Source organism: Galeopterus variegatus, unplaced genomic scaffold (assembly GCF_000696425.1).
Source record: "Galeopterus variegatus unplaced genomic scaffold, G_variegatus-3.0.2 Scaffold1529, whole genome shotgun sequence".
Lineage (NCBI taxonomy): Eukaryota > Metazoa > Chordata > Mammalia > Dermoptera > Cynocephalidae > Galeopterus > Galeopterus variegatus.
In genome coordinates, this window is record NW_007727640.1 from 67041 (window position 1) to 79677 (window position 12637).

At 39.6% G+C, this 12637-nt stretch overlaps 1 protein-coding gene across 1 annotated transcript in view; it reads right to left on the reverse strand.

The window, feature by feature from the left end:
- Positions 1-5346: 5346 nt before the first annotated feature.
- The window catches only part of LOC103594321, a 129433-nt gene continuing 122142 nt past the window's right edge, over positions 5347-12637 (reverse strand). Inside the window, exon 5 of the mRNA XM_008577538.1 lies at positions 5347-6639. Within this exon, the coding sequence (XP_008575760.1) occupies positions 6545-6639 (95 nt within the window). The 3' untranslated portion in view covers positions 5347-6544. The remainder of the gene's footprint in view (positions 6640-12637) is intronic.

Sequence of the window (12637 nt, forward strand, 5' to 3'; positions counted from 1 at the left end):
AGGGGAAAATATTTTATATATCACAAAAAAGTTTATTCTTAGGAAATTTTTCCTTCCATCTTATTATCTGCCACAGTAAATACCCTTAATAAACTACCAATTTTCCCTAAAGACTCCTGCTATGATAATGAGTTCAATTAACCAATAAACAAAATGCCCAATTTGACATCAGCTATTTTTGAAATTTTCTGGCCAGTAACAAAATGTATGCTGACTGTCACCTGACTTGCATGACTAGTGTTTTCCATGAAACTGCCATCTTGAAGAAGCATGGCTGAGCATTTGAAGAGGCAGTGATGCCAAGTAGAACAGACCTTGTCTAGTCCTCCTGAGCTTTTTCTAGGCCCAGCTCTGCCACCTGCGAGCTCATGACCTTGGACAAGTCATGTGACTTCTCTGAAGCGTGACTGCCTCATCTGTAAAATTAGTAGGAATTAGATTAAGCCCACTCTGATACTCCTTCTGGTTCACTCTAAACTCTGGTTGAAAGCTTTCTCCTCATGAGAAATAGTGCCTTTCGGTTGACCTTTGGAGGAGTATTAAATAAAGTTCAGGTCAGCCTCAAGTTCAAGGAAGTGCTTGTACTATTCTGAAAAAGTAAGAAAAAAAAAAAGAGAAGAGTATGGCAAGTTGCCATTGTCAAAATGAATATTTCTAAATGGGAAGTCAGAATTTTCCCCTCCTAAGATGAATCTGCATCCAAAGTGAATTTGAAAAATAGTAAAATGTAGATTCCCACAGCAAACAATGAATCAAAACTAACATCTGTTGGACTTTTTTTTTTTTTTTAAAGTCAGGCCAACATCTTATTATAAACCATGGCCAGTAGACTCATTCACTCCCCTTATTATTCCACTTCCAAAAACAAGCAAAATAAAACTTAAGAAACCAAAAAACAATAACAACATAAAAACAATTTGCATTGACTTCATTATAACAGAATGTAAACTGAAACACATCTTTGAAGTTCCCTGTGCAGATGGTGGGTCCCGGCTCTCCCTTGGTAAATGCAAAGCAAAAAAGGGACTGAACCACAGGAAGCTGAGGAGACCACAAATATCTAGCACCACAGAGATGTCCCAGAACTGCCACTGACAAAAATGAAATACATTAAACTGATGCTGCTTTCTGAAGCAGTCCGTTTCTCGGCCTTCTGAGGCATGCCCTTCTTTTAACTGGAACTTGTCAGTTAGGTTCTTACGTATCAGCAATAGGATTCAGCCATTTTTTAGTGGGAGAGATGGATTTGTGCGGCTTTGTTGAAGTCTACCAGCTGGTTCCCACGGTGACTGGTAGCAGGCAGCTGTAAGAAGACTTCCTGAGGTCTGGAGTCACGTTGGGCAAACTTTTTTGACCTCAACACATAGTTAGAAATATATTTCGCATTGTTACTGTACAAATGCACACACAACCACACAAACTCACACAATAATCTACGTAAGAGTTTCATGAACCAAACCTTTATATGTACAGTGTGAGATAACATTCTCTATCCCCTTCTCTTCTTTTTTTCTTCCTTCATCTTCCACACAATAATCTACGTAAGAGTTTCATGAACCAAACCTTTATATGTACAGTGTGAGATAACGTTCTCCATTCCCTTCTCTTCTTTTTTTCTTCCTTCATCTTCTTTTTTTTTTTTTTTTAAATACTGTCTGTGATCCATTACATTGATTTCATGACCCTCTAGGGGGTCATGACCCAGCTTAAAAAAAGTATCAATCGTGAGTACAATTTCCAGTAATAGTAACATTGATTGGCCTAACCTTAATCTCACATCTCAAGCCTGCAAACATGCCATTCTCCACCCAGTCTCTGGAGTGATGTTTTCAAAGTGCAAAATGGATCACATCTTTCTTTTTCTTAAAACTCTTGGGTGGTTCCTCATTGTTCTTAAGCTAAGTGCCTTAAGGTGGGTTATTACAAGGCTCTTGGGTACACAGTCACCACTCAACATCTCCAGCCTTAACTCTTGATAGAAACTTCATCTTTGACCTCTGCTTTCCCATAACACACACACACACACACACACACACACTTCCCCAAAGTACCAAACTCTCTCTGATCTCTCTTGCAGTTGGGCCTATATTCCAGTTCCTTCCGCCCAGATCACTGTTCCTACCCCTACTCTCTCATTCTCTTATTTGTCTAGACAATGCCTACCCTCCCTCAGGCTGAGAAGCCTACCCCTTGATGAAACCAGAATGGCAAGATGTTGATAAGGTTGACAAGTTATATTATTTTCTTGGCTTTTGTGTATGTTTGCATATTTCCATAATAAAAAGTTAAAAATAAAATTAATGTGAGAGAAATGGGGAAGGAATGTTCTTCACCATCTTAGGTTGGGTTCCCTGGGAAATTGGCTCTGAGGTGATTTGCGTGGTGGAGGAGGAGGAGGGAGGAATTCTCTTGAGATTAAACTCTATGGGAGATTCCAGGAAGTAAAACTGGGCAGAAGGAGATGCTGAACTGTGATGCAGTCATAACAAAGATGTCAGTTGCTCCCAAGGGGAGCTCTGGAGCTGGGGTGATCCCTCACGTCACCAATGTCAGGGGAGCAGGTCTTTCTACACCTCTCCCTGACCTCCCCCCACATGCATATGTTGACTGGCCACTGGACTGTGAGCTGTTTCTAGAAAGCAGGCATGGCCTAGGACAAGCCATTATTTGGCCCAGGACAATTCTCAGAGAGGGCATCCAGCAACCAAGGCTCCAAGCTCTCAGCAGCTGGATTAATAAGAACAAGTCCTGAAGGGGGAATCTGAGTAGCATACCGTGGCATTCAGCACACTCACCATCTCTTCACTCTTAAACATTTACAATGATGACATTTTTCTCCCATGTCACAAGCAGCTGATGATCATGTTTGTGTGTTGTTTTGTTGGTTCTTATATGAATGGTATATCTTCATAAAGAGGGGATGTGTTGACAAGAAATAGATCTATTGCTTTAAATTCATCTTGCAAGTGGTTTTCATTGAAATAGCAGGAAACTAATGTCCTTTCAAAACTTTATTAAAATCATCTGGATGTACTCAACCTAATAAAAGCACAGTACACGGCTGCTGGACTTCCTGAAGCTTTAAATATGGAGCAAAAAAGAGGCTTTAGTGCTCTCCTACCCTTGAAATTGTGTAGAAAGTTATGTTATTGGCCTAAGAAAATATGTCCTTTATCAAGCAGATTCACAAATGGCATTCCTGTTTCATTTCCGTGGGTGTGACTTTTTGTGTCTTCTGAGTCTGTCCCACTTGGCTTCTTCCTTCTCTGTGTTCGTATACACCAGTGCCATTTTGTGGGGGCTGCTGCCTCGTCTGGGTCAGTCCAAGACATTTCACCTCTCCACTCAGGAAAGGTCAGTTATGAAATGAAACTTTACAAAGAGCTGTATCATCCTGAGCTTCAGAATTGTTTCGATTTTCTCTTCCAAATAAGAGGTAAGTTACATCTTCATCATAGCTGCTTAACCTAGCTATTTTAATGATTACAAATGGGAGCTCTGGGAGGGATGGAACAGCCTTATTTAATGAGGTCACTCAGGTGGCCAATTCTCTTTCTGGAGCATTGTGATTTTTTTTTACCATTTTCTGGCAAAAAAAAAAAAAAAGGTCAAATAATTTGCACCCTGTTGCTGAGTTACTTTAGAAAAATGCCACCACTGTTCATTAAGGACATAAACGTATGTAAATTCACATACACAACCCCCTAAACCCCAAAATCCAACATGCAATTTCAATTGCATTTGATTCCAGGGCTTTGAAATGCAAAGGAAAACACCACAGTGGGGTGAAAGTCCTTTGCAACAAGGAACTAGGAAGAAGTCTTGAATAGCATTACTCTGGCCAACATACACAAACTTAACATTACTTTTTGAACCTATGACCATGTGCATTAAAGATTAATATTTTGTCTGTGAAAAATTAATGTCCCAGAGCTTTTCACAACCATTGTTTCTTTGTGAAATGGAGTATGCAAAATGTCTTTTAAAAATGCAAACTATTGGTGAATAGATTGCTTCTCCTTTTTTGGCTTGTGCTTACTGTTGCTACAGTTAAGCAAATGAGCAGATAGGTATTAAAGAGCCAACCAGATCTACAGGAGCAAGGAGACGTATGGAGCCAGAGAGCAAGACTGATTCTCATCCTTGTGTAAAACAAATAAAATGTCTCTTCTACTTTCTTTTTTTTTTCCATCTTTATTTATTTATTTATTTATTCTTTTTTTGATCTTTTAAAAATGTGAAGGCTCATTGCTCTTTCCTTGACTAATAGATTGTTTTTTAAACAAAGAAGGCTCATTTTGAAGGCTAAAGTAAGAAGAGCTCAGCTAAGGAGAGTGGAGCTGGCCTGGAAGCTCTGTGAGTTATCAGATTAATATTATGTCTGGCATAGAGACTAATATAACCAAGTCTCCTGGGACCTTGTATCAATTTAATTTTTATGAATGACCAGTTTGGTAAATATTATTTACATTACTACACAAGTTGGGTCTATTCCATTCGTGTTAGAGCAATGCACATAGTCTTCTGTAAAATAGCTCCTCAAGTAATCCCCATGGGCTGGCTTTCCCCACTGTTAACTCACAATTAGAAGGACAATTAGTAATGAGGAGGCTATGCTTTTGAACTAAAAACAAAAACATAAGCGAACTACTCAGTAATCTAGAATTGCAGCAATTCTTAAACCACCACCCTTCAAAATTATATTCTTGATGACCTACATAGGTGGTAGTATCACTTTTTAAATTTTGCATTTGCTTTTTTTAAAACAAAGTATAACAGAATTTTTAGAAAAACAATTCTAAGCATAGTCCTGTCCCTTTAACAGTTGTGATTTATCTGCATTTTCTTCCACTTTTTATAAACGTGAATTCATTTGTTCATTCCTCATACATTCATTCCACGAGTGTTTATTAAGCACCTAAGCATAGTCCTGTCCCTTTAACAGTTGTGATTTATCTGCATTTTCTTCCACTTTTTATAAACATGAATTCATTTGTTCATTCCTCATACATTCATTCCACGAGTGTTTATTAAGCACCTAATATGTGTCAGTCAATGGTTTAGGCCAGGGATCAGCAAACATTTTCAGTAATGGGCCAGATAGCAAAAGGTTTAGTCTTTGAGGGTCACAAGGTCTCAGACACAACTACTCAGCTCTGCTGCTATATAGCAAAAGCAGCCACAGACAACATGTAAACAAATGTGTGTAAAAGTGTTCCGATAAAACTTTATTTACAAAAATAGGCCATGGGTCAGACATGGCCACCTGGCCATAGTTTGCCAAATAGTCAAAGTCCCATTGAACATACATTGCAATTGGGGGAGGCAGATAATAAATAGCAAAGAAATAAAAATATTTTCAGAGAGTAACAAGTACAATGAAGGAAACATATTTCCCATATTAAAATAATAGTATTACTATAGTTCAGTGCTGTGCTTTACTTTCAACGTATATTATTTTGTGAATGTTTTCTGTGCTGCTATTTGATCTTTTTATTTACTGGCTTCATGATATCCTGCCTAGTTGCTATCCCCTATTTTACTTAATCCTTCCTCTATGTTGTACATTTAGTTAAACCTAACTTATGAGCATACAAATGAGGGAACACTAAATCAATATGTTCATCTTGTAATAAACTCTCAATTCTTTGTTTCTGCTTTGGACAGAGAAGCCCAGATCAGGAAAAAGGCACACGTGAGGAAGGTAAATGTATAAAGCGTTTGCCCTGTGCTAAGAAAGTTTTTGTTAGTGTCCAGTTTCCTGCAGTTTCCAATGATCCTGAACATCTGGATCCAGAAAGCTAGAGGTTCCGAAGAAAGGGGCAGACAAAGGGGACCCCACACTTAAGTTCAAGGCCTGAATGTACATTACTGCCAGGCAATAGCCTCCTGCTATTTAGTCTGTTAGGAACCAAATGTCTCAGAAAAAGATGCCGATCTTAAAACCCATCAAGCATTGCTTGAGTGCCAGCTGGATGCACAGCACAGAGCATGGCCGTATGTTAATGGAAGGATATACTGATGAATATGACAAAGCCCCTTCTCTCCATGTGGAGACAGGGACCTGTAGGGATGGGACACATTTGAGGCAGACTGTGTCGAGTGATGGAACATGTGGGAGGTGAACCATTCCTTTCCTCTGCGTAGAGAGAGGGCTTGACACCCACTCTCCAGGAAGGGGAAGCACAGAAGCAATACTTTTCTTTCAGCCTCTCATTTGCACTTCTCCTGGGGAGAGGAGTAACCTCTCTGGTAGGTGGGATTGGAGAAGCATGTGTGGCGCAGTGCTTTCTGGGTTCTTTCTTTCAGATATTGATAATGACAAACATGTACTGGAGTTTCTATGTGCCAGAAACATTTTCATTCCCTCAGTCCTTAGAACTGCATTATCATTTCCATTATCGTTCCCATTTTACAGATGAGAAGACTGAGTCACAGAAACAGGAGAGATTTACATTACTGCTTGGCCGAAAAATGGGACAGCCAGGATTACTCATGCAGTCTAGCTCCAGGACTCTTGCCCTCCACTTCTCTGCTCTGTGATTCACCTGAAGAGTGAGAGTGTTCTACTCAGTTCTTCCATGATGTGAGCACACATGGGTGGGGTCAGGGTCCAGGCCTTGCTCATTCTCTCTGTCCCTGATGGAGGCAAGAGAGAAATTATGATGTGTAGATATACAGGTTTCCCTGAGTTATGTGTACCAATCACAAGATTTGGCAGAGGCAGGCAGAAAAGCCAATCCATGTTCTTGAATTCAGCAATATCGATAAGAAAGCCAATATTTTCCTCTCTCTTGGTTTGACTCCCATATCTATTTTGTCAAATTTTGATTTCCAGTTTAGAGGGAAAAGGATGTAATTAATTCTCTTCCTAAACCTCCAATATAGTATAGGTATGAATAACAGCAGTTGTACAAAGTAGCTAACAATAATTATGGTCTAGCAGGCATCATGCAAAGAGATATATTATCTCTTTGAATCTTTACTACAATCCCATCGAGGTAGGTACTGCATGTTATGGAAGACAAAAGAAGGATTAAGTTTGAGGTTGGTAAATGGGCTTTGGATATATAAAAGAGCAATGACTGTTTTATTGGCTACATGACATATTAATAGGCAAAACCAACACTTGATTGTAGTGGTCTTTGATGTTAACATCAAATAATTCTGCTTTTCATAGAGTTGCTCACAATAGTTGATAATTAATATTGCCTGAGAGTACTCAAAGGTCAAAGTAATTCACAGGTTCTGGCCAACAAATTCAGTGAGATTAGGTCAAGACATGCCATTTGAAAATCTCTTTAATCTTCCCATATTCTTTGGCATCACCCTAGAGCAAGCCACCACCACTTCTCACTTGTGCTACTGAAACAGCCCCCACATTGCCAACCTTGTATACTCTTGTCCATGTCAAATGCCTTTTCCATAATGCAGAAAGCGTGACCTTGCTAAAGGTCACTCTCCTGCATAGGACATCCAATGTCTTACCCAATTTTTCTTAGGATAAAGACCAAAATTCTCAACACACTCTCCAAAGCCGTGAAAAGTCTGTCCCCTGAGTGTCCTTCTAGCCTCATCTCTTTCCTCTCCCATTTCTGCACCCCAGCAACAACGGCCTGCGTCAATTTCTTGGCTGTCTCATCCTCCTTCCGAATTTTTCTTAGGATAAAGACCAAAATTCTCAACACACTCTCCAAAGCCGTGAAAAGTCTGTACCCTGAGTGTCCTTCTAGCCTCATCTCTTTCCTCTTCCATTTCTGCACCCCAGCAACAACGGCCTGCGTCAATTTCTTGGCTGTCTCATCCTCCTTCCCGGTCTCCTTAATGTTCTCTCTTCCTCAAACTTCCTCCCCTGTCCCATTTTCATGTCCATAAACATACTTGTTCTTCAGGCATCAGCTTCAATGTTGCCTCTTCAGAATTTCCAGAACAGTAGGCCCCCCATGAGAGATCTGTATACTATCCTATTCCTATATTTCATAGCATTTATCTCAATTCATATTTATTTGGTTTTTGTAGTTACTTATTTTGTCATCTAAAGTAAAGCTCCATGAGGGCAAGACCCAGGTCTGTCTTGCTAACTGCTCTATTCTCAAAGTCTAGCACAGTGCCTGGAGCATTTTCACCCTGTAAGTACTGTTGAATTGGGGCCAATGAATACAGTTGTGCAGGCTCAGCACTGCCCATCTGCAGGGGCACCATTCACATAGACAATGACATAAATGGTGCTGCCTGGAGATGTGCAACTCGCCAGCCCTGTATTAAATAAAAGAATGAATAAATGAATAAATAAATGGATGTGTGAATGAAACCATTGGTCATTGGTACAAAACTGCCTCATTGGGATAAACCATATTTGATGTTCAGTATTTCCTGAAAATACAAAATCCTACATGGTTGAACATGCCTTCTTATATGTCTCACAGAATTAATTATTTTGGCATTTTTTTTTGTATTCTGAATGAGATCTCATTTGTCCTCATCTGAATTCCACATATTTTTTCATAATCTTGAACTTGGTCTGCAATCCTCCAGGTGACAGTATAAAGTCCCATTTTGGCTTTTTAACTTGAACAGGGACCTCATTTTCGACTTATAGGTGAAAAAGAGCTGAAGGTGCATTCCATTTCTGGGCTGAAGTACATTTTTAATACGGTACTTTTATTCAGTAGGACCTGTGAATATTATGTACAATGTATTATAATATTCTGGTAAATTGTATACAATCATCAGGGGAGGAAAAATGTGGCATCCTACAGAAGGTTATAGATTGTGGTGCTGAGAGCTGGATTAGCTGACACAAGGCACTTCTGATAACTATGTGTCTATTCGTAACAGCAAATCCCAGCCATGACACCAATCTCCAAGTCTTGCCATGCAGCTAATTCTGTTTCTGATCCCAGGCTTCTATGCAGCAGAAATTGAGCCATGATTATTACTAATACGATTTATTAATATATTTACAAAGGGCAACAACTTAAAAACATAAAATGAGAATTCTGTATACATGAAGGTTGGGTAAACCATGGTTTCTTAGGACCAAGATCGCATATCATCCCCAATATTGTCACCATTCATTTCACTTTGTAACTCATATTCCCACATTCTCTCCAAAAGGCTATAAGCTCCCCAAGAGCCAGACCCCTGATTTTTGTATCTAACTCACATGTATTTGACTGTGCCTTACACATAGAGGGTTTGCAGGTCTTGTCACCGGATGGCTGAATGAAAGGATTAAACCGAATGGCTTAATTAAATTAGACTGAAAATTTCACACTGCTCCAAAACATCACTACATTGATTTCTCAAACTAAGAATAGATCATCGACTAGGGCAAGTTTCTCATCTGGACTTAACCCAGAAGATGGTAGATACTATGCCATGCCACCCAGAAACCCCTTAGGAATGAAGGACTTACTCCCCTAGCTACTGGGAGTGTTGCCAGAAGCCAACTTTTGGCTGTAGACCCTCTTTGAAAAAAAGACTCTACTGAAGAGAGCTGCCTTGCCCTTCAGGGGCAGCCTTTGCCAATAACCACCAGTGTGCAAAGGCCAGGCCCCCTCTCTCAAACTCAGGACGATGCAGAAGCACCACCCCAGCTCTAAAGCTTCCCATGAAGTAGCTGAGGCCTTTGTTGAGACTGCAACACAGCCCATCCTGCCTCTGTCCCACTCCCATCCACAGGTGTTGACCCCCAGAGCACTACCAAATAAACCTCCTGAATGCTAATTTTGGCCTAAAGTCAGCTTCCCGGGGAGCACAACCTATAACCCATGTCTCTGTGCTTGAACAGAATTAAACACAAAGGAACCAATTCAAAAAATGTTCCCCCCATTGGAACAATCTAGTAACAAATGACATTATTATTTGAGAAAGCGACTGAATGTTGGGAGCAGCTGCAGCAGAGGGTTGGATTCACACTCTTCATGCAATACAAGGGAAAGACTCTTTCCTAGCCAGGAGTAACAGGCAGCACTTTCCTACACTGCATGAAAATGCTGCTCTCAAGACCACATGAGGAATTTAGGAAATTACAACGGCAGACACACGCACACACTTAATTATGGGCAATGCCAGAGTTCTTGTGTTTTTTTATTTACACTCCAGAAAACCATTTTTCTTTCATGCCTGGTTGTTTATTTATATGTAATTCCCCAAAATATGAGCTAACAAGACAATCCTTTAAAACATCTCCAAAATATAGAAGATTAAAAAGTCAGAAGTTTCTCTTTATAACTATTATAATAAAATATAACTATTGATAACACACATAATTATATTTAATAAACCATTATAACAATGGATGATGCTCTTGTACAGGAATCAGCAAACTACAGGCCAGGAAAGAAATCCAGTCCTCGGTGGGCAGAATCTACCACATCCATTCATTTGCAGGTTGTCTGTGGCTGCTTTCGTGCTGCAATGGCAGAGTCCAGTAACTGCGACAGAGACTGTATGACCCACAAAGCCTGAATTACTTACAAGTTGGCCCTTCACAGAAAAAGTTTGCTGACCTCTACTCCAGTACAATAACATTTAGTTATCCTGATATACTATTAAATAAAATAAGAAAATTTTCTTGAAGGAAAGTAGCATTTTATGTGCACACATGCACACAAAGAATTGTTATCTCTGAGCATTGAGATCAGAAGTAAATTTTTGTATTTTCTTCTTTTTGCTATTTTATATTTCCCACAGGAAATGTGTATGACTTTTGTAATGAGAAAACTTATAAATATTATGAGTATTGAAAAAGAATATCACTCTTGTGATTTTGACCATGCTATTTGTGTGTTTTTTCTTTACAACCATTTAGGATTTCATCACTAGCTGGCTGTGTATAAAGCAGATCTGAATGTGTGCATGCTGAAATATTTGTTTCCTAACGCTACCCGTGTCTAATAAAAATATGTAAACAATGCAACATAGAGAAGCTTGTCCAGCTACTGGATTAAGCATCCAGTTGGCCATCAGAAGTTTAAAAACAACAACAACAACAGCGACCCTGGGTTGTTTCTGTGACAGCTGGCTCCATTTGGTAAACTTACACACACTATGCTAAGAAATATGGTGTATTCAGCCTCTAATTTGTAATGCTTTTTAAATTTCCCAATCAATTTAGAAAAACTGCCTCCATTTTCCAAAACAAGACCATTTCTGGACTATAAAAATAACACAGTGGTCATTGTAATAATATAGTTAACCACTTAGAGTCATTTTCTTAATAAACAGCAAGCCCCAAGTTCAGTGCTTTTTACCAGGATCCTTGCGGCAAATTGGTGAGAAAGATTCTATCAGTCCATTTCCACACAAAGAAACTAAGCTTCAAGTAGGTTGAGTAGGTGGCAAAAGGGCCACCAGGTAAGATGTGGCTCAGCCAGAATCAAGTCACCTCTCTCTGATTGCAGGTTTCTAAATCCTGCTCAACAAGCTGCACTGCCCCTGATCATCTGCCTATTCCAAAATGTGATTCTATATCTCCAGCACCCGTCTCACTGAAACACATGTGCACGGTATTTGCAGAATTACCAAAAGACTATATGCTCTTTAATCTCTTAAATAAAGACTAGCACAAGGAGGTGGCAGTTGTGGCATTAAGTAGTGTTGGCAGATCACGATTTTCACATATCATATTATTTGAGGATGGTGTTTTTCAGAGTTGATATAAAACAGTAGCATACTCATTCTATATGCTATCAAAACACTTCTTTCTTTTTTTTTCCTTTTTGTCTTTTTTCATGACCGGTAATGGGATCGCAACCCTCGGTGTCGCGCCCGCACTGCACTCAACCAGTGAGCGGACCGGTCCCTATATGGGATCCGAACCCTCAGTGGGAGTGCCGCACTCTACCGAGTGCATAATGGGATCGCAACCCTCGGTGTCGCGCCCGCACTGCGCTCAACCAGTGAGCGGACCGGTCCCTATATGGGATCCGAACCCTCAGTGGGAGTGCCGCACTCTACCGAGTGCACCACCAGGCCGGCCCCAAAACACTTCTTTTAAATAACAATTTCAGGATACTATTTGGTATAAACATGTTATAAATCCAAATTGATTTTTTATTCAAATAAATTTTAATTTTATATAGAAGTCTTGTTGCTTATTCCCAGAACTTAACCTGACATTACGTACTAATGTTACATAGAAAAATAGCAGAATATGTTTTGTATTTCTATTTTCTTCCACTCTCTTAGGCATTTTGGAGTGATGTGTCTTTGCCCACTAGAAACATGGGTTTTTGGTGGGTTTTTTTTTTTCTTTTTTGAATTAAAGCAAGTATTACTGTATTTCTGACTTAGCAACCATGGATCTGTGTAGATGCTGGAGAATGTATATACTAATAATTGATCCTTTCCTAGTACTAAGTCTAAACAGAAAGGGTCTTTGACATTTTGAAATTAATATTACTTAGTCATACCAAATGAAAAATCAATTATTGCCAAATCCTTTATTTTATAGATAGAATTATTCATTTTGCATCCTTCCATTATGTACTAATACAAAGAGAAAAGAAAACTTGGCTTTGGAACCGACATTTAAAAGTTGACAGTTTCTGGGCCGGCCCGGTGGCGCACTGGATAGTGCGCCGCTTGGGAAGCGCAGCGGCACTCCCGCCCGAGGGTTCGGATCGCACAT